Source organism: Ambystoma mexicanum, chromosome 10, assembly GCF_040938575.1.
Source record: "Ambystoma mexicanum isolate Mex_15411 chromosome 10, UKY_AmexF1_1, whole genome shotgun sequence".
In the NCBI taxonomy this organism is placed as follows: domain Eukaryota; kingdom Metazoa; phylum Chordata; class Amphibia; order Caudata; family Ambystomatidae; genus Ambystoma; species Ambystoma mexicanum.
The window spans coordinates 1,511,861,301-1,511,880,309 of NC_090932.1; the positions used below are offsets into that span (position 1 = coordinate 1,511,861,301).

At 44.7% G+C, this 19,009-nt stretch overlaps 1 protein-coding gene across 3 annotated transcripts in view; it reads left to right on the forward strand.

Annotated features, from left to right (window-relative positions):
* Window positions 1-19,009, forward strand: part of GTF2H3 (general transcription factor IIH subunit 3) — an 89,170-nt gene that overhangs the window by 15,170 nt on the left and 54,991 nt on the right. For all 3 annotated transcript variants that reach the window (XM_069619690.1, XM_069619691.1, XM_069619689.1), the window contains exon 2: window positions 3,910-3,989. In XM_069619690.1, the coding sequence (XP_069475791.1) occupies window positions 3,910-3,989 (80 nt within the window). The remainder of the gene's footprint in view (window positions 1-3,909; window positions 3,990-19,009) is intronic.

Sequence of the window (19,009 nt, forward strand, 5' to 3'; positions counted from 1 at the left end):
CATTGAAAGACTTTGTTGGTTTGGTGTAATGCCTAACTGGCCCTAACTCTAAAGGGGTTGTTCCCTCAGCTGATGTTTCTGAGGGCTGTCGATGTCTATAAGTCCAAAGTCTGTCTGTATCAAAACCTATGCTTGCCCTCACTCTTCGACAAAATGTGTTCTGGGATCTTCTTAAAGAAAAATGGTGGCTCAAAAAGAAATGTAAACCACAACTGGTTTCAGGTTGCCTTACCATCAGGTGTAGTTCTGCCAATTTCAGAAAAAGATAGTTCAACACAAAAAGGTGCCCTTGGTAACTCCCACGTAGTGTTCTTGCAGCAAATAAAGTTCACAATGTATCTGGTTCGCCTGGAGTCCCTTCCCCAAGCTTTAATCCTTCCAGTGTCACACAAAAGACACAGTTCTGATCAGGCCTCTCAGGGTTCCCTTCCCCAAGCTTAGTTTCAAACAAAAGTTCACACAGTTCCTTCCACAGGGCAGTGTCAGAGACATTCGAAAATGATGGGCTTTTACTCCACTCCTGTGCGACGGCTTTGGCTTCTGACCTCTCTCCTCACACTTGGTATCTTTTCTTCTGTCTGGTTTCACTGTCTCCTTTCTTTCCACTTTGCAGTGCACTCCTGCACACTCTTTCTCTTTTCTGTGCCTCTTGCACACTCCTCTTGCTTTGTCATGCCCCTGGCACACTATTTTCACTTTGCCTTGTATCTTCTTTTCTTACTTTCGGGTTGCTCTCATCCTCTTCTTGGCTTTCGGGTCGCTCGCACCCTCTTTTTGCACTCTTTCTGTCCATTGAGTCGTGTGCGCCCTCTCTCCTGCTTTTGGGTCGCTCGCGACCTCTCTTTGCTTAGCTTCAACCTTCAAATGCACTCTTTCTGTTGTTCAGGTCGCTTGCACCCTCTCTTCTTCTTTCGGGTCACTTGTGCCCTCTCTTTGCTTTCCTTCAACTTTTTGATGCACTCTTTCTGTCTTGGGTCGCGTGCACCTTCTCTTTGCACTCTTTCTGTCTTTCGGGTAGCTCGCGCCCCATCTTCTCTTTTCCTATCTTTTGCGCCGCTCGTGCACCTCCTTTCCTTGCTTTCCTTTTTCCCTGCCACTTTACACTTTCAAATCTTTGCTCCCGCTCCAGCCACATGTACTCCATTGGGTTTCTCTCTCTTGCTACGAAACTCACCCAGATAGCGCAACGCTGGTGAGCACCTTCTTCGGGTTCGGTGGGTCGAGGTCCGGGTCTCGCCACCTGCCCCTCCGACACCACTTTGACTGGCACACGTCCCAGGGGAACGAGCACTAGCCTGGATACGGGCAATTATTACCATATCGCGTCACTCCGGCTCCATGGAGACACGGATCCCGCGCCGCAACACTTCAGCCACACAGGGTCAGCTTCCCGGCATCCCGCTCTCCTACGGACTTTCCAGGCTTCTCGTGCTGCAGCCTCCACGTTCCAACCAGCAACCCCAGCTGGCTCATCTTCTCTGGCAGAACCACATTTTTCATACTCTAACTGTGGGTCAAGTGGTGTTGGGTGTGAATGGTTAAGGTAAACGGTCTGACCTGGCCTGGCTCTATTAGTGGGACAGCCTAGTGGTGTAATGTGGTAGGCCTCACTCTGCTCCTCACTGTCATGTCTATGGATAATCGTCACTGCTCCCAATGCCTCTCCCTCGTCTCAGTACATGTTGGAAATGGGGAGGGGGAGAGGGGACAAGACGGGAACTGACATTTATAGGTTGAATTATGATCAGTTGATTGGCAGAGGAGAGCGGGGAAACTCCTGCCCCTGTTGTTGTACAATGGGGTTTATTCACCTTTTGGGTTACTCCCTACCCCAGATATCCTACCATGAAAGTACGGATCTTGGTAATACTCCCTATGGCCTGAACCAGGGGAAGAGAAATTGTATGAGATGGCATTCATAACGCGCCTATACACAAGTGTTTCAAGGCGTGACGCACCAATGGATGGGGAATAGAGGGAGGACAGACAACGATCCAACTAGGCCAGGTGTCATTCAGACTGCGCAAGTGCAGGGGAAGGGGAAAGTGCAGAGTGGGAGGGGGGTGGGAACAGTGCAGTACATGGGATAATTAGAATAATTAAACAGTAAGAGCAGTAAGGCCAGTTGGTGGTAAGTACACGGGTAAGTCCAGTTAGAATATCGCGTCTCACTTGGGGTAGTCCCATGAGCGCGACCTGGACGACCCTACCCAGGTGATCCTGCCTCGCCCACCCCCAGAGTTGGGATCTAAAGGCACTGGCCTTCCCCTGGCCGCCTGAATAGAGGATTCTCAGGCTCTACATGGAGGAATACCACTACGTTTCTCACAGCAAACTTTCAAAACCTCTAAAAAGGGATCCAAGTGCTTTACGGACATCGGCGGCCCTTAGAAACATTGGTTGAGAGAACAACCCCTTTAGAGTTAGGGCCAGTTAGGCATTACACCAACCCAACAAAGTTTTTGAATAAATGTTTTCAGAATACATGTTAAGCTTTGCCGGTGAGATAGCAAAACAGTGGCTGTAATCCCTCTAGATGGCAAAGCATACATATATTTGGCCTGTATTGTAGCTTTGGTCAAGCTAGATCCTGCTCAGCGGCCCTGTTCAGCCGAGCTAGAGCCCTCTAGACTGGAGCAAGAGTTGAACAACGTGTCTCCACCAGTTCCTCCCACCTCCTTCTTCCTGGCAAATGGTATGAGTACCTGTGCAAATGAGGGAAATACCTTGCATTTGATGTGAATCTCTGGACATAATGATGCCAGGATCTGGCAAATGGTGGGAGTATCTGAGTTCATGGTACCAGTGCCTGGCATATGATGCAAGTAGCTCGGTAAACCTATTCCTGCCAGATGGCGTGTGTAACTGGACATCTGATGGCAAAAAAAGACAATCGGTGAGAGTACCAATCTCAGTATGACGTCAGTACCCTGCAACGGTGTCTCTATTGCCATTTGATGGCAATACCTGCTATATGGGGATTCCTCCAGCTTCTCGTTGCAGATTATGGCATTACCTGGGTACATGATGTCAATACTTGGTAAAAGAGAAAACATTGTCTACATACAACATCAAAAGCTATTTAAATATCTGTGTTTATTTGCGGTATGTGATGCACCTCACTCAATATGGTATTGTTGGTATGGTGTTGTTTATTTATGTAGTGCCTATACACAGGCAAGTGTTTCAAAGCATTGAAGGAGTGTGGGAACATGGTGAAAAAACAAACAGTCTCTCAGAGCCCTTGAAATTCTGAGATGATAGCAGAGTAAGTGCGTAAAAAAAAAAAAGTACATTTAACAGTTTGGGGGACAGCAAGTAGGCCTGACGGCGATTCTGCAGTTTAGACAGTGAAATAAGGGGTGAAGTCAAGGGAGAACAGACATACGATCTTTGGCGCAGTGCATACGGATTGAGCAAGTGCACGGAGGAACACAAGGGGGGGAGTATCAAGTACACCCGGCCGGTTGAGACTGGGGTAAGTGTGGAGAGCCACTCTCTTGGGTTAATTTCTCAAGTGCATTGAGTGGGGTAGGGTGTAGGTGCGAGGGGGAACTGGCGGGGGTACTGGGGACCAGTGAGACTCTGAGGTTCACATGGCGGCCAGTCAGCATGCTGTATGGAGAAGGGAGATGGGAACTGCCGAGAACTATGTTAGCAGGGTAGAGGGAGAGAGAAGGAAGAGGAGAAGAGGAAAATCTTGAGGAGTTTCCGGAATTTAAGGAGATCTGGATCAAGATAGAGGGTGGCAGGGAGGTGCCTATTTCTGTAACTGAAGGCTTGCACTTGCTTGATTAACGTTATTCAGCCTGCATGAGTTATGTACATGGTTGTTTTTAATAAGAGGTTTCATTCTCACATTTTGGTGATTCTTTTCTTTTTCTGACTTTATTCCGTCACTCTTTTCAGATGAAGAAATAAATCTATTAATCATCGTGGTTGACGTCAATCCAATTTGGTGGGGTCAGCAAGCACTTGCACAGTCTGTGGTAAGTGACTTCAAGAATGCAGAGGAGCTTTGTCTTTCTTTGGCTGACAAACTGACACTTAATACAGGGAGGGGTCTGCAACGTGGGGCTCTCCAGATGCTTTTGACTACGACTCCCTTCATCCCTGACCATTGACCATGCAGGCTGGGGCTCATGGGAGCTGTAGTCCACAGAATCTGGGAAAATAAAGGTTGCAGACCCCTGCTTTAGATCGTGACCTTTCATGAGCATTTGCTGGAAATCATTGAAGCTAAAATGTGAGTGTTTCACAGTGAGCATTTGCATTCCACATTGCATGCTTGTACAATGAATCTGCATTCCTTTTAGGGGAACCTTACCAAATGTGGCCAAACTTAAGTTGTGGCCCATTAAAGGAACACCCACAAAATTTTGGGAAGTTCGGACAACATTTGGTTGTGGCACATTAAACTAAGTTTACAGTTACATGAACGTGTACATAGTTTAAAATCAGTGTGAGAAAACATTAATGTTTCCATTATTTATACAGTGGAATTTTTCCTACACCCATTCTCTTTTATATGAAGTATTGCAAGATATTCTGCTTAATGTGTAGTATACCGTCTCGACCTAAATGGGAACAGGTGAATGAGGGAACATTTTTGAAAAAGTGATCAATGGAGCAGGAGATTCGCAACATTCAAAGGTGATGTGAAGACAGTGAAAGTCGAAACAGAAGAAATAATATTCGCCTGTACAGAATCCCGGAAGGGGTTGAAAAGGCTGACACAAGAGGATTTCGTCAGTCTCTACTTTCCAAATTGCTAGACTTGGACTCCAAAACTAGCCTTCACATCTAGCGTGCTCATCGCCTGGGACAGAAACCCGCTACTTCCAATTCCTCAACCTTGATACTCACAGGTCTAATCATGTATTTTCTGGAATACACTCAAACCAAGCACGTTCTTGAAGCAGCAAAGAAGTAGATGATGATAATTTCATGGATGACACATAACATTTACCTATCGCAGAACGTCTCGAGGGCCACTGAAGCAAGGAAAAAACAGTTTTTGGACCTCAGGCATAAGATGTGACAGTTGAACATATGACATAGGGATTCTACACACTGGCATATGTAAAATCGCCCACAACAGCAGCACCATGGACTTTTATGATTCATCCTCCCTTTATCCCTTCCTGGATAATATCATCAAAGAAGAAATGGAGACTCAAACACGCACCCACTGTTCAACCGTGTCCCACAGTCTAGTAACTCTAATCTATCTTTAAACACATGAGCAAGTTTCAACTGTGGAAGGTCTACATTTCAGGGAACACATGTACTGTTCACTGTTTCTCTGGGTCTTGACCAAAGAACCTCCTCTTCGCGTTTGGTACGTGTTCTCATTCGTAACCCAGATGGGGATTTGTTGGTTTGATAAGTTTGTTGCCTTCATATTACCTAGCTCTCTAATTTGTTACTAAAATTACTACATTATATAAAGCTGCACATAATATGTTTTATGTCTGTCAGCAAAATAAGTGTAGCATATTGGTTATTTTGCTTAGTATTTACACACTGCAGTGCATGCGTGCAATTCATAACAGCAGCAACAATTGTATTTCTAATATATTTACAGTCTCTTTTTATAACCTGGGTGAACTCCTCTTCCCCATGTTTCAAGTTAGGTTCACTTCCAACATTCAACAAAAAGAAACCAGGAAATTCAGGTTTGCAACAAATTCCAACTTATTTCTTTATTCCTTCACTTTGTTAAAAGATATTTCTGTTAACCAATGTTCAACCAATAGAAAGATTTCTCCTTTTCCTTGAATAATAATTTCCACTTCATCAAAAAGCCTCAATGGTGTTTTGTTTCAAGATACTTTGCCACAACCTATGAATGTCGGAGAAGAAACACAGCTCCTTGTTAGGTTCAAATTTCTAACAGGGTTAAAGAAACGCAGCTTCTGTTAGCTCTTCTCAATTCTCTCTTTATTGCACCATAAGTCACAGTTTATATCTTTGTCAGGATGACTTCACAGCACCTCTGCTTCCACCTGGATAACTCTCCTATTAGGTTAACTTCTGCAAGGATTCACCATTCGGATCTACTCGCCTGCCCGATAGTGTTCCACAGTCAACTGTGCTTCTGAAGTTTTAAATCTACTGACAACCAAAGGTTTTACCACAGCTTCAATAGTTTACAACCTTGTGACCTTTAGCAACTTTTCAGAAAAAGACAGTCTTCACATTAGTTCTCCTCAACACCTTCATGTAGGCAGGGTACTCTTCCTCTGAACAGTCACCTTTCAGAAGCGCAACCCCTTTGCCACTTGTCTTTCTGTAACGCCAACAACCAAAATTCCTTTAAAGACTTAATTCTACTTTTTTTCCTTTTGGCTTTAGCAATGTGAGTTAAACCATCTTTTAGGGAACAATCACAACCAACAAGCTTCACCTTTTTACAACCTTGCCTTAGCTTCCTGCCATCCAAAGCAGCTTCATGATATACCTTGTTGTTAATCTCTTTTGGATTTAAACAAGGTTTGTACAACACTTTATGCTTTGACAATGCTTGCACCACTCTGGGCTTTGGGAAAATGCTTGTTTCACTCTTGGCTTGTGCAATGCTTGTTCCCTAGAACTCACAATTATCAACGTTCAGTCACTTAACGTCAGTGCTACATTATTTCAAACTGCTTCACAATTGACTCTTAGGTTAACCTTTACCTTAGAATCACTTTTAAGCACATGCGACCAGCCTTTCATCTGTTATCTGCAGTTTTAGTATTCAGTTAACGTGGTTCAGTGTTTTACTCTTACGCGAGTGCCATTAAAGAAGTTCACTAGTGCGCAAGCGCTACTTTTGTGGCTTTCCATTGTCTGACAATCAACGGTTTAATACTGCTTTTATATGTTTAATACTGCTCGGAAATGCTCACCAACTTCTGTCTTGCTCTGTAGTGTCCTAGTACACTGTACATAGCTCGTGCATCCGCACGAGGGGACGCACGTGGAAGAGAGCGAGGTGAAGAAGCCTGGAACGTTGGCTCGGATGTCAGTTGGAAGAGGAGAGAAGGAGAGAAGACGTCCATTTCATGTCCCCTTCTTATTTAATAATAATACTTAATAATACTAGTTGTAACTCCATAATAAATATATATATATATATATATATATATATACACTCCTACCCTGTCTCCCCATACTTCAGTGGCGACGAGGAGAAGAACCTTTTGTGGCCATTGAGAGGGATCTCCGGCTGCACTATAGGTAGGAGCGCAGCTGTTCCCCAATCCGCGATCGCCAGTCACCGCCCACTGCACTGACTGCAGCGAGTGTTTTCTAGAGCTACCAGCTGATTTTAATTTATTCATTTATTCACTGCTCCGGCTGTCTCTCAAACCGCGATCGCCTGCCACGCCCACTAACTATGGCGTGTGTTTCCGAGGGCTTCCAGCTGCCTTTAATTTATTCATTTATTCACTCCACTTTGTTGTCAACGTTACGGACTGCCGTCCGGCCACTGTCTTTTTGAGCAATCCACCACATACGTTTCCGTGACACTGGAAGGAGGCGGGCCCTGTTGCTGCCGGCAATAACATTAACCCTACTGCCGCCGGCAATAACATTAACCCCGCGCACCGCCCAACGCAGACACACGTTGCAGACTGTGTCGTGCCGATGCCAGGAGAATCTACTTATCATCCTGATCGATTTGTCTCCCTGCACGGCAGCTCTTCATAAAAAAAAAAAATAACAGGAAAATAAAGAGGGAGAAAGAAATATCACAACACTCATATCGTGGCTGATAATCTTCATTACTCCTGCCACTCTTCTTCTTCGCAGTGATTTCCTTTGTGCTGACAATCTTCATTACTCCTGCCATTCTTCCTCTTCGCAGTAATTTCCTTCATGCTGACAACCCTCATTACTCTGCCACTCTTCTTCTTCGCAGTGTTTTTTTCCTTATGAGGATATTTCTACCAACACAAAGAGAAGATCACATTTTTACAGTAATTCCCATAGCTCTTGCTAATCCTCATCGCCTACATATCCTGATTTGCAAGAGCTAGTCCTGTGAGAGACACAACCACGGAAATAAATGGCGATGCAAGGAGTACAACCCCCACATATGTTTCTACCAGAGGTTGGGGAACCTACACTTCCGTGGAAGCGATGGCTTAAAGCTTTTGAACACTATGCGCATGTAGTGTGTGGAGCAAACTACAGTATAGAAAGAAAAAAGTCTCTACTGCTGCGTTGTCTAGGCCCAGCTGGCCAAGAGAAATTTGAAGATTTGCCTGACCTTATAGGAGATGAGATAGGGGACATGAACATGTACGAGATTGCCATCGCCAAACTTAATAAGCACTATGACAAAAAAATGAGCACTATCCTAGAAAGATACAAATTTGGTAAACGAGTTCAAGAGAAAGAAGAATCCGTAGAACAGTATGTTACTACGCTAAGGAAAATGGCTCGAAATTGCAAGTTCAACCAGCAACTTGATGAAAGGATCAGGGACCAATTTATGCTGGAATGCAGGAGCAGCAAGGTCAGGGAGAGACTATGGTCTGAAGATGACCCTACACTTGACGTAGTGTTAAGATTGGCCAAAGAAGTAGAGCACACGGAGACGTGTGTTTCCACTTTGGAAAACAGAGTGAAGGACATATCAGTCAACTCATCGATCAGTGTTGTGCAATCTGATCAAGATGACGAAATAGGAATAGTAAGAGGCGGTAGAAAAAAGAAAATGGTATTACGAAAAGATGGGTCTTTGCCCAGCACCAGCAATTTGCGGCGAAGAACTTCGCGAAGTGGAGATACATACAAGAATCAATTCTCAACAAGGAGACCTGACAAGGTAGAAGCCAGAAGAGGAAACAGACTCAACATGAACAGGATGCCTGTATTAGGAGGAGAACGTCAAAACAAAGGCCAATTTCCCCAGGATGGCAGAGGGAGAACCAGACAAAGAGGGTGTTACCGATGTGGCAGCCCAAGTCATTGGGCCGACAATAGAGAGTGTCCCGCTTTCAAAATGATTTGCAGGAGATGTGGGGGCAAAGGACATATAGCAAAATGCTGTAGAAGCAATCCAGGCGAAGAACATGCATCTAACTGGATTGGAGATGATGACGAAGAAGAGGAATGTGTGTTCATGGTTGATGACGAAGACACACATGTTGAGAGTCCTAGAACTAAAATTGCTGTGAATGGATTTTTAGTCAATATGATGGTTGACTCAGGGGCAAAATATACACTGATACCAGAGGAAATGTGGAGGAAATGCGGACCAGAATACCTACATGAAGTAGACATCAAGCCTAAAGCTTATTGTGGGATCAGGATTGAATTGATTGGTTGGTTTGTTGCCAGTTTAGAATTCAAAGGCAGGCAAGCGAGTGGTCGTATTTATGTGTCTAAGAGAGGAGAGACTGCCCTACTCAGTTGGACTCACCAAAAACGACTCAAAGTGCGATTAGATCCCAATGCTGATGAAATGGTCTACCAAATTGATGGGTCATACATTGAAGACATTCAGAAAATAAAGAATGAAATATTCAGAGATGAAGTAATCGGATGCTTAAAAGGTTTTTCGCGTCGTATATTACTAAAGACAGGTTCAAGACCAGTAGCCCAGAAACTCAGGAATGTACCTTTAGCTCTCAAGAGGGAAGTCAAAGAGGAACTAACCAAATTGGAGAGGCAGGGCATTATTGAGAAGGTTGATGCGGCAGAATGGGTATCGCCATTGGTCATAGTAAGGTAAACTACGGGAATAATAAGAGTATGTGTCGACATGAGGGAGTTGAACAAATGTGTGATTCCCGACAGACACCCATTGCCCAACATACAAGAACTAATATCTACTCTAGGGCCTGCAAAAGTATTCTCTACTTTAGATCTCACGGCAGCATATCACCAAATCAAACTGCATGAAGACTCAAAACATTTTACAGCTTTTATCACGCCAGAAGGACTCTATCAATTTCGTAGGATGCCGTTTGGGCTAATATCAGCGGCCTCAGTTTTTCAAAGAGTCATGCAGAAAATACTTGGTGACATGGAAGGAGTAGTGTTTTTCCAAGATGACGTTTTGGTTTATGCAAATGATCAACACAAACATGATGTGAGGCTGAATAGAGTTCTACAGAGATTACACCAGGCAGGAATGGTGTTGAGTAAGGCCAAATCGAAAATAGACAGAAAGGAAATCGAATATTTAGGACACGTAATATCTGGAGATGGTATCAAACCCAAGAAAGACTTGGCAGAATCTATCAAATCCATGAATATACCGGAGAACAAAGATCAACTAAGATCTTTTCTTGGGATGGCAGAATATTATGCTAAGTTTATAGAGAACTTTTCAGACCACACAGTGGAAATGAGAAGCCTAATGAAAATGAACACGAAATTTGTGTGGAATGATAAGAGCGAGAAGGAATTTCATTTCATAAAAAAAGCCTTAGCCCAAGCCCCAGCACTTCAAAGTTATGTTAGAGGCAGGAAGACTGTAATAACCACAGATGCAAGCGATGTGGGACTAGGTGCATCTTTATCGCAATATCATAATGGACAAGAACTAGTAATCGCTTTTGCGTCCAGGCTGCTAAAAGGAGCAGAAAAGAATTATGCTACAATTGAGAAGGAGGCTTTGGCAATTAAGTGGGCCACCGAAAAGTTCTGATCCTTTGTCTGGGGAGTACAATTTACCATTCATACAGATCACAAACCGTTAGTAGACATTTTCAGTACCAAAGGCCTTGACAAAGTATCCAGCAGAATCAGGAGATGGGTCACGAGACTACAGGAGTTTAATTTCCAAATTATACACATTCAAGGTTCAAGAAACATTACAGCGGATTGCTTGTCTCGTTTGACTAGTCTAAATGATATGGAAGAGGATGCTGGAGAACAAGAAGCTGTTTGCGAAATATCAAGTCAAGCTATATCCGAACAAGATTGGAGTGATGGAATGGAGAAGGATGACGCCTTACTAGAAGTTGTGAAGAAAGTCAAAGAAGGAAGGTGGAGAAAGAATGAGATACTTTGCACAGAGGTCAAAGCATTCTGGGATGTACGAGAAGAGTTGTATCTGCAAAGTGAATATCTGATGAAAGGAGACAAGATAATACCTCCTGCCAGCCTAAGAGAGAAGATTATAGTAATGGCCCATGAGGGACATCAGGGCATTGTAAAGACTAAAAGAAGAATTAGAAGTACCTATTGGTGGCCCGGTTGTGATCGGCAGATCGAGGACCAAGTTAGAAAATGTATCCTTTGCTCCAAAAGTGATAAAGTATGCAGGGGTGCTGATTATCCGATGGTGTTGAGGGATATCCCTGAGAGTCCGTGGAATAAAATAGCTATGGATGTGATTGGTCCAGTCTGAAGTGACGGCTGTGCGACTTTCTGTTTGGTGATAATTGACATGTTAACAAGGTGGGCTGAAATTAATTTTCTACCCCAAGTCACCACACGGAATGTTATAGATTTCATGGAAGAAGTGTGTGAGAGAGAGGGGTATCCCAAAGAAGTCCTCCCAGACAATGGTCCCCAGTTTAAATCCAAAGAAATGGAAACATATCTGAGAGACAAAGCCATCGATCATAAATTGTGTGCCATTTACCACCCACAAACCAATGGTATTGTGGAGAGGTTCAACAGAATAATAAAGGATGCCATTAAATTAGCATGGGCTAACGGAAAGGAATGGAAGGGAGTGGTTAAAGAAACCATGTTAGCTCACAGATTCACCCCTCACAGCTCCACAGGAGTTACACCCTTTGAGTTGAGTAGGGGCAGGAAAGCTAATACAAAAATATTTCCAGGGTGGATGAGTGATCTGGTGAGAAACGAGATTAGTATAGAGGAAGCGAAAGAGAGTATTCTGCAGAGACAAATGAACAATAAAATGCTGCATGATAAGAAGCGTTTCCGGAAAAGACCTGAGTTCCAAGTGGGTAGTTGGGTGAGGATAAAACTCCCTGTAAACCTGAAACAAGGTGGATGCAAATGGTCCAAGCCAGTGAGAGTGGTAGAGATATACTCTCATGCTGTTAAAACTCAAGATGGTAGAGTATGGAACAATGAGAGAGTGATGGATATGAGAGATCAATGGGTGGAGAGTAAGTCCGATGAAGTGGTTGAAGTGAGCAGAGAGAGAAGGAGAGAGTGTCAAACTAATGACAAAGATGATGGGGATGTGCGGGGAGAGAATGATAAGTTGAGCAGAATGTCTTGGAGAGTTTCTTCCTTGGCAACAGACTCAGATAACTACCCTGAAGGAAGTGACAGGATAAGGTCCAGGACGGGAAGAAAATACAGACCACCGAGACACCTGTATGACTATGTAGAATAAAAAGTTCAAACTATTGTTCTATAAAGAAGGGAGATGTGTAGTGTCCTAGTACACTGTACATAGCTCGTGCATCCGCACGAGGGGACGCACGTGGAAGAGAGCGAGGTGAAGAAGCCGGAACGTTGGCTCGAATGTCAGTTGGAAGAGGAGAGAAGGAGAGAAGACGTCCATTTCATGTCCCCTTCTTATTTAATAATAATACTTAATAATACTAGTTGTAACTCCATAATAAATATATATATATATACACTCCTACCCTGTCTCCCCATACTTCATGCTCCCTTCGCGTGCTGCAGGTTACTGCTTCTGGCTTTGTTTGAACATACACCAACTTTCATCCATGGTCTCCGGCATGCTTCTTGCTGCACAATCTCTGCAATCAGGTTCACATGGGGGAAAAGCAATCTTCCTTCACGCCTTCCGCTGCGCAACCTCCTGACTACTTCTGCAATATTGCTCTTGGGCCCTCTTCCTCGTCCCAGTACTTTGGGGGGGGGGGATTACGGGACTTGGATCCTCCAGCAGAACGCCTGCCCCAGGGTCAGGATCGGGAAGCGTCTGCCCTTTCCTGGCCACATGGGAAGGGTCCCAGGCCAGGTTTGTTATTGTGGGGAATCATTGCTGATTCATCACATCTACTAGCGGCCATGAGCCACACTTCTCTTCCACACTACCTTTCTCCTCGCATTTAACTTGCTGGATGGAGCTCTAAGTGGAAGTAGTTAATCACTGAATCACTCATCTCAGTTCTCCATCCCTAGGCCTTTATGCTCCTTGTAATGTCCTTGTTCACAATCGTCCTCTTGGCTGTTAACAGGTACAGCACCTACTCTCTAACTTCCATCTTTGGTTCTCTTTTCCTACTCTTGCAACCTTTAGCATTCTCTCTTCTTTCTTTCCACTCTCTATATACCTTTTCCATAATGGAAAGAAGGCACTATTGTGTTACCATCTTTTGAGAGATTGCTGCAATGTGTGCCCTCACAAATTAAACTACGTTCATGTTGAAAGTAAGGTTTCACTCCATTCAACTCACTTTCACCAGATTCCAATTTCCCCTTGTGATTACACAAATGTTAAGCAGGTCAATTAGCATTTTAATTCGATATATACGGGGGATGGGAAGCATTCCTTTTGTAAAGCAGCAAATCCCAAGGGTTTCAGGGGGGCACTTGCAACCTAGCCAGGTTTGGCCCAGCCGTACTTAATTGGAGCCCAATACTCCGAAACATAAACTCGTGGAACGCCAGGGTCCTCAATAACCCAATTAAAAGGCTATGACATTTTTAAAAGACCCTTTGAACACTGTCTCGTCTCTCAAGCCTCGGGTAAGAAGAATAGGGTCATAATTCACGTTAACTCTTCTATTAAGGCATCCATCATACGCTCTGAGTCGGACTGTGAGGGACGATGGGTACTTTACTCATTGCTAATAACTGGAAATAAATGCCATATAATTAATTTATACTCGCCAACCTATAGCTATCCATCCTTTTGGAACTCCCTAAGTAAGAAGATAGAATCCCTAGCGGAAGATAATCTCATAATTGGAGGAGACTGAAATCTTCCAATTGACCCATTTCTAGATAGAGAATCAAAAGTAAGTTTCTTGGGCTGGAAAGCTGATAAGTCTCTGATATAAATGGTAGAGAAACTCCATTTTATCGGCATAGGGAGGTTATGGAATCCAGACGAGTTCGATTACACATTCTACTCTAACTCTCACCAATCATAATCTAGAATTGATTACTTCCTTGTGGGCTCCCGCATCAGGAATCAGATGGTTGATACCAACATAGGACCAATTGTCCTTTCCGACCATGCACCCATCTTAATCGTATTGGATATTAACTTCACCGAAAACCAAAATAAAAGATGGTGACTAAACACAGCACTTCTTAAAGATACAAGTTTCACCAAAGAGAACCAATTTCTTTTTTTTACTTAATCGACCTGATCTAGCTAATATGGAAATAACTTGGGACGCCTCCATAGTGACTTTGAGAGGAGAAATGATCAGTAGAGTAGCTTTGAAAAAAAATTAACTATGAGAAAGAGTTACAGGATTCCCTCTCAAAATCATCAAACAGCTAGAGAAACAGTTCCAGCTAGACAATTCAGACTCTACCCTAAAAAAAGATATGGTGAAATCAAAGGTTGATTTCAATAAAATATCTACTGCCGCGGCTAACATAACACTACTTAATATTAAGGCAAAATATGGTGGCTTAAATAAAGCAGTCAGACTCTTGGTGAGTTACTTAAAAGGTAAAAAAGAAAAATCAAAAATGTAATCCACTAGGAACTGGAGTGACAAAACATGCACCACAGCAGGGGTCGAAATTGGGATAGGTTAACAAGGAGCAAAAAGCTGCTCCTGGGTATCGGACATCACCTTTTAAGCAAGAGCTTCGTCTGGGGAACCAGGAGCTAGTACACAGTGAATGAGATGCAAACTAACCTTTTGTCCATTATGCTTTAAATGTCTCTTAGATGTCTGTTAAGATCTGTTATACACATTCCCAAACCTACACACAGTTAATATCACATAGCTATGTTTGTATTGCACCACTGGCATGGGGTGTTGCAAGTATCTCCTGGTAGCTCTTGGTTTCAAGTTAACCAGGTTCCCCTTGGCAAGAACCAGGAGCTACATAGCTCCCAGCTCCTGACAATTTCGATCCCTGCACAGACTCGGAAATTGCTCAGGTCTTCGCAGACTAATACCATGCACGCTACATTTCTGAAAATTCTACAAACCCCAACATCCAAGCAGAAATAGATTATTTGTAAATATTCATAAAATGAAACTTAACACAAATCTTCTGAAGGGCCTAGACTCTCCAAACACTATGCCAGAAATAGTGAATGCAATCTCTTCTATGAAAAAAGGAAATCCCCTGATCCAGATGGCCTCCCAGTAGAATTTTATCAAACCTTTACAAATATTTTAACCCCAAATCTACTTAGCTTATATGACCACTTTTGCTATAAAGCCCTACCCTCTGGCACTTTTAGGGAAGAAAACATTATATTGTCTTACCGAAAAAAAATAAAGACCCCGCAGACCTCAAAAAGTACAAGCCCATATCCTTATTCAACATCGATTGTAACATTTCTGCTAAAATCCTTGCTTTTAGGTCAGAAAAATGTCTATCTTTCATGACAATAAAACCCACTTGGTTGTTTTTATTTTTATTTTAAGAATAGACGCACCAACGCAAATACTAGACTTGTCACAGACATTCTCTCGGTTGCTAACCCTACCATTGAATTGCTTTTAATGAGGTTGAACGCAGAAGAAGATTTCAATCGCTTAGCATGGGATTTAATGTTTAAAACATTTGGCATGGTTTTAGTGACTCATCAAACTTATAACTGACCTATACCATTCTCCTAAAGCTTCCATAACTGTCAGCAACACAATTTCCCCTTTATTCCTCCTAAACAGAGGCATCAGACGAGGCTGTCTGCTATCCCTGTTTCTCTACGTACTTGCTCTAGAACCTTTACTAGACTAATTAGAAATTACACAACTAGGGGCACTCGAGAGCCCAAGCAAGTTGGCCATGGGCTGACAGAGCTCCAGCTAACAATGGCATGATCCGACGAGAACTATTCCTTCAGAATGCTTCATTCGACTAGATATGGAGGAAATGTGAGTCAGAATATCCAGAGAAGGCGTGGACGAATTTCTAAAGAGAGCCACACACAAGATTTGGTACGAGGGGCTGTAATACGTACAGGCGGCCTGTGCTTCCACCAAAGGTAGACACGCAAATGACAATCACACTCCGGCGTCGGATGCTGACTACCAACAATACAGGAGAGGACCAGGCCACCAGACTCTGTAGCACAGCAAGCTGCTGTCGATCGGAACAGGCAGTCATGTGGTGGACAGGCGACCCAGCTCGCAAGGGGGGGGGGGGCGAGAAATGCACCCGCACAAACGCTAATTGACAGTGACAGAGACGGGAAGAAGCGCCTCACGGCTGTGGTGTGCATCGCCTCCCGATCGCAGAACCAGGACACAGGTCGCAGGAGGCACCCGTGAACCAGTGGCCGCGTACAGGTTAAACCGGACTCAGGAACTATTGTGCATTGCATATTGCAGCTGGAGGCCCTGACAACTCGTGAGAGCAGAGATGATCGCTCCTACGCAGATCACAATGCCAGGACCGGTAACTCAAGCCAGACGGGCGGCTCCCACCAACGCTATTCCCAAGTAAGTGCACTGCGGAGCGGGAGCTGCCAGAGGCCCAATAGTCGGGCGACTGAACCGCTGCCATACCTGAGGCACGGCTGGGTGAGTATTGTATGCATATTCGCTGAGGCAGATAAAAGGGGTGCCAACACCCCCCGCACCCTTGGACCTTGTGTGGTCACGGTAGTCGGACACCAGAGCAACGGACAGGACATGGGGAGGCGCAGGGGGCCCACGCAGGAGATGAGCAAAACATGCATCATCGCCTAGCACGCAGAAGGGTGTAACAGCCCCAGACCTGAACGGAGGCACCCACCCCCCCCCCCTGACATCCCAGCCAACGAACCTCAACCCAGGTGTGGTTAGGGGGGGGGATAATGCAGCTTGCCAATAAGACTGCATACCAATAGCCCACCCTCCAACGTAGGTGAGGCTACAACCCTGGCACAAACCCCAAATAAAATCCACTCACTCCATCACCCTCGAGAGCAACGGTACATAGCAGCAGGGGAGCGCTGAATCCCGCGATCTCCAAACTAAGCAGATCCAAGAGTGGATCAGACCCCACGCCGTTCAGATGGACAAGCTGCACAGCAACTACCTGAACGCCTACAGAATAATACCACCCACCCAGCACGTGTGAATAAAGGCACATACCGCAGAGAAAAGTGGGGGGCATGCAACAGGACGGTCAAACCCCAGGCCTGAAAGATACCTCTGACGCCACACAGCTTGGCAGTTTACCAAGATGATCTGCCAGAAACCACATTGAAATGGATGTCCAGACGCAGCTCCAGGCCATACTGGCCAAAATGACATTAATAGGCCAGAGGACCCAGGAGAAACAACAGTTCAAGACATAAAGTGCGACCTTCAAGACGTACAGAGTCAACTCTCTGCCCAAGTAGAGAGGACAACAGATAATGAACAACGCATCAGCGCAATTGAAGACAACCAAGCAACTACAGCGACAGACCTGGATGGGGTCATCCGGAAAGTACAAAGGCTAGGGGACAAGATTGAGGACCAAGAGAACAGATCTCTAAAAAATAACCCCAGGATGGTCGGACTCTCGGAAAACGCTGAAGGGTCAGATCTGGAAGCATAGGTGTAGGACTTTTTCAGAGATTCCCTACATATGACCAATGCACAAGAGCTCATCATTGAGAGGGTACACCGAGCATTGATCCCTAAACCAGCACCCCTTCATTAAAAGCCTACCACAAAGCAGCCCAAATTTGCTGGATGAAATGCTGGCTAGATACGAATGACGACACCAGCTGGAGGGCCGTGGAACTGGCCCCGATGGCCCCGCTTTCTCCAATAGAGATCATGTCTATACCACCACATAAACTCCCGCCGAAAATTAAACTACACCCAGTAGTAGGACCGACCATAAACCAATGGCACAGACTCAGAGCCAGACATAGGTTCCGAACATGGAAAGCACCAGCATGCGTTAGCATACGGTCCGTACTATCATATGGGCAAGCAAAGAAGGTACACTACAAGCAGAAAGGGGATTGGGAAAAAATACGGATAATAGACATTACAGAGGAGGGGACCCTAATGCAATTCCAAGCAGCATGCTACATACTGGGACTAGGCTCGGGGGACTGGCTTCGCTACTGCACCATACAGACTACGATCCGTAGGCACACATCCAAAGAATCCTGCCTCCTACCCCCTGCGAGAAAGAAATGGAACAGCACATTAATGTCTTCCCTCGTCTTCGCACATTCTACTGTCAATCCCCAACAATATGTGCAGAAATCACACACTAGCAATAACATCGACTGAGGACCTTGGAGTACCAATTCGTATATGTTATGTTATGTTAGTTTGCACTTATATAGCGCCTTATGTACCATTGGTATGGTCTGAAGGCGCTGGTAGGTTGAACGCCCTTCGTAACCGAAGTTCAGATCAGTAGAGAGAGTAGAGAGAGTCAAAGGTGCATGTGAGCACCGGGTAGGTGTGCAGCTCGTGCGGTATTCGTGTAATAGCTGCTTCTTAGCCGTAGGTGTGGTGGTTGAGAGATCAGGAGAATGTGTTTGTTCTGGCGGGTTTCACCCAGAACGGCTGTGGCTGCGTTAGGCCTGAGGAGAACGCCTGGCTGGGGGGTGTGAAACCAGCAGTGTTTACTTAGAATGATGTGCAGTGAGCAGCGGATGTTGGTATGAGAACAGTTATACCGAATGGTGTCATAGTATATCTGTGTTCTAGTTGAGTGGTGATGTAAAGGGGAGAGTAAGCGTGGTGGTGTGATATGATGGGTTATATGCTCTTTAAACGCTCTCTGCATTCTAAGCCATACTATATACGTCATGCAATTCTATGCGCTCCAGTCCGTCCAATACTCCTGTCTGCCACGCGCGCTCTAGTCTGTCCCGCACATGCACTCTTGTCCACCCCACGCATGCCCTCTTGTCCGCCCCATGCATGCCCTCTTGTCCACCCCACGCATGTACTCTTGTGCA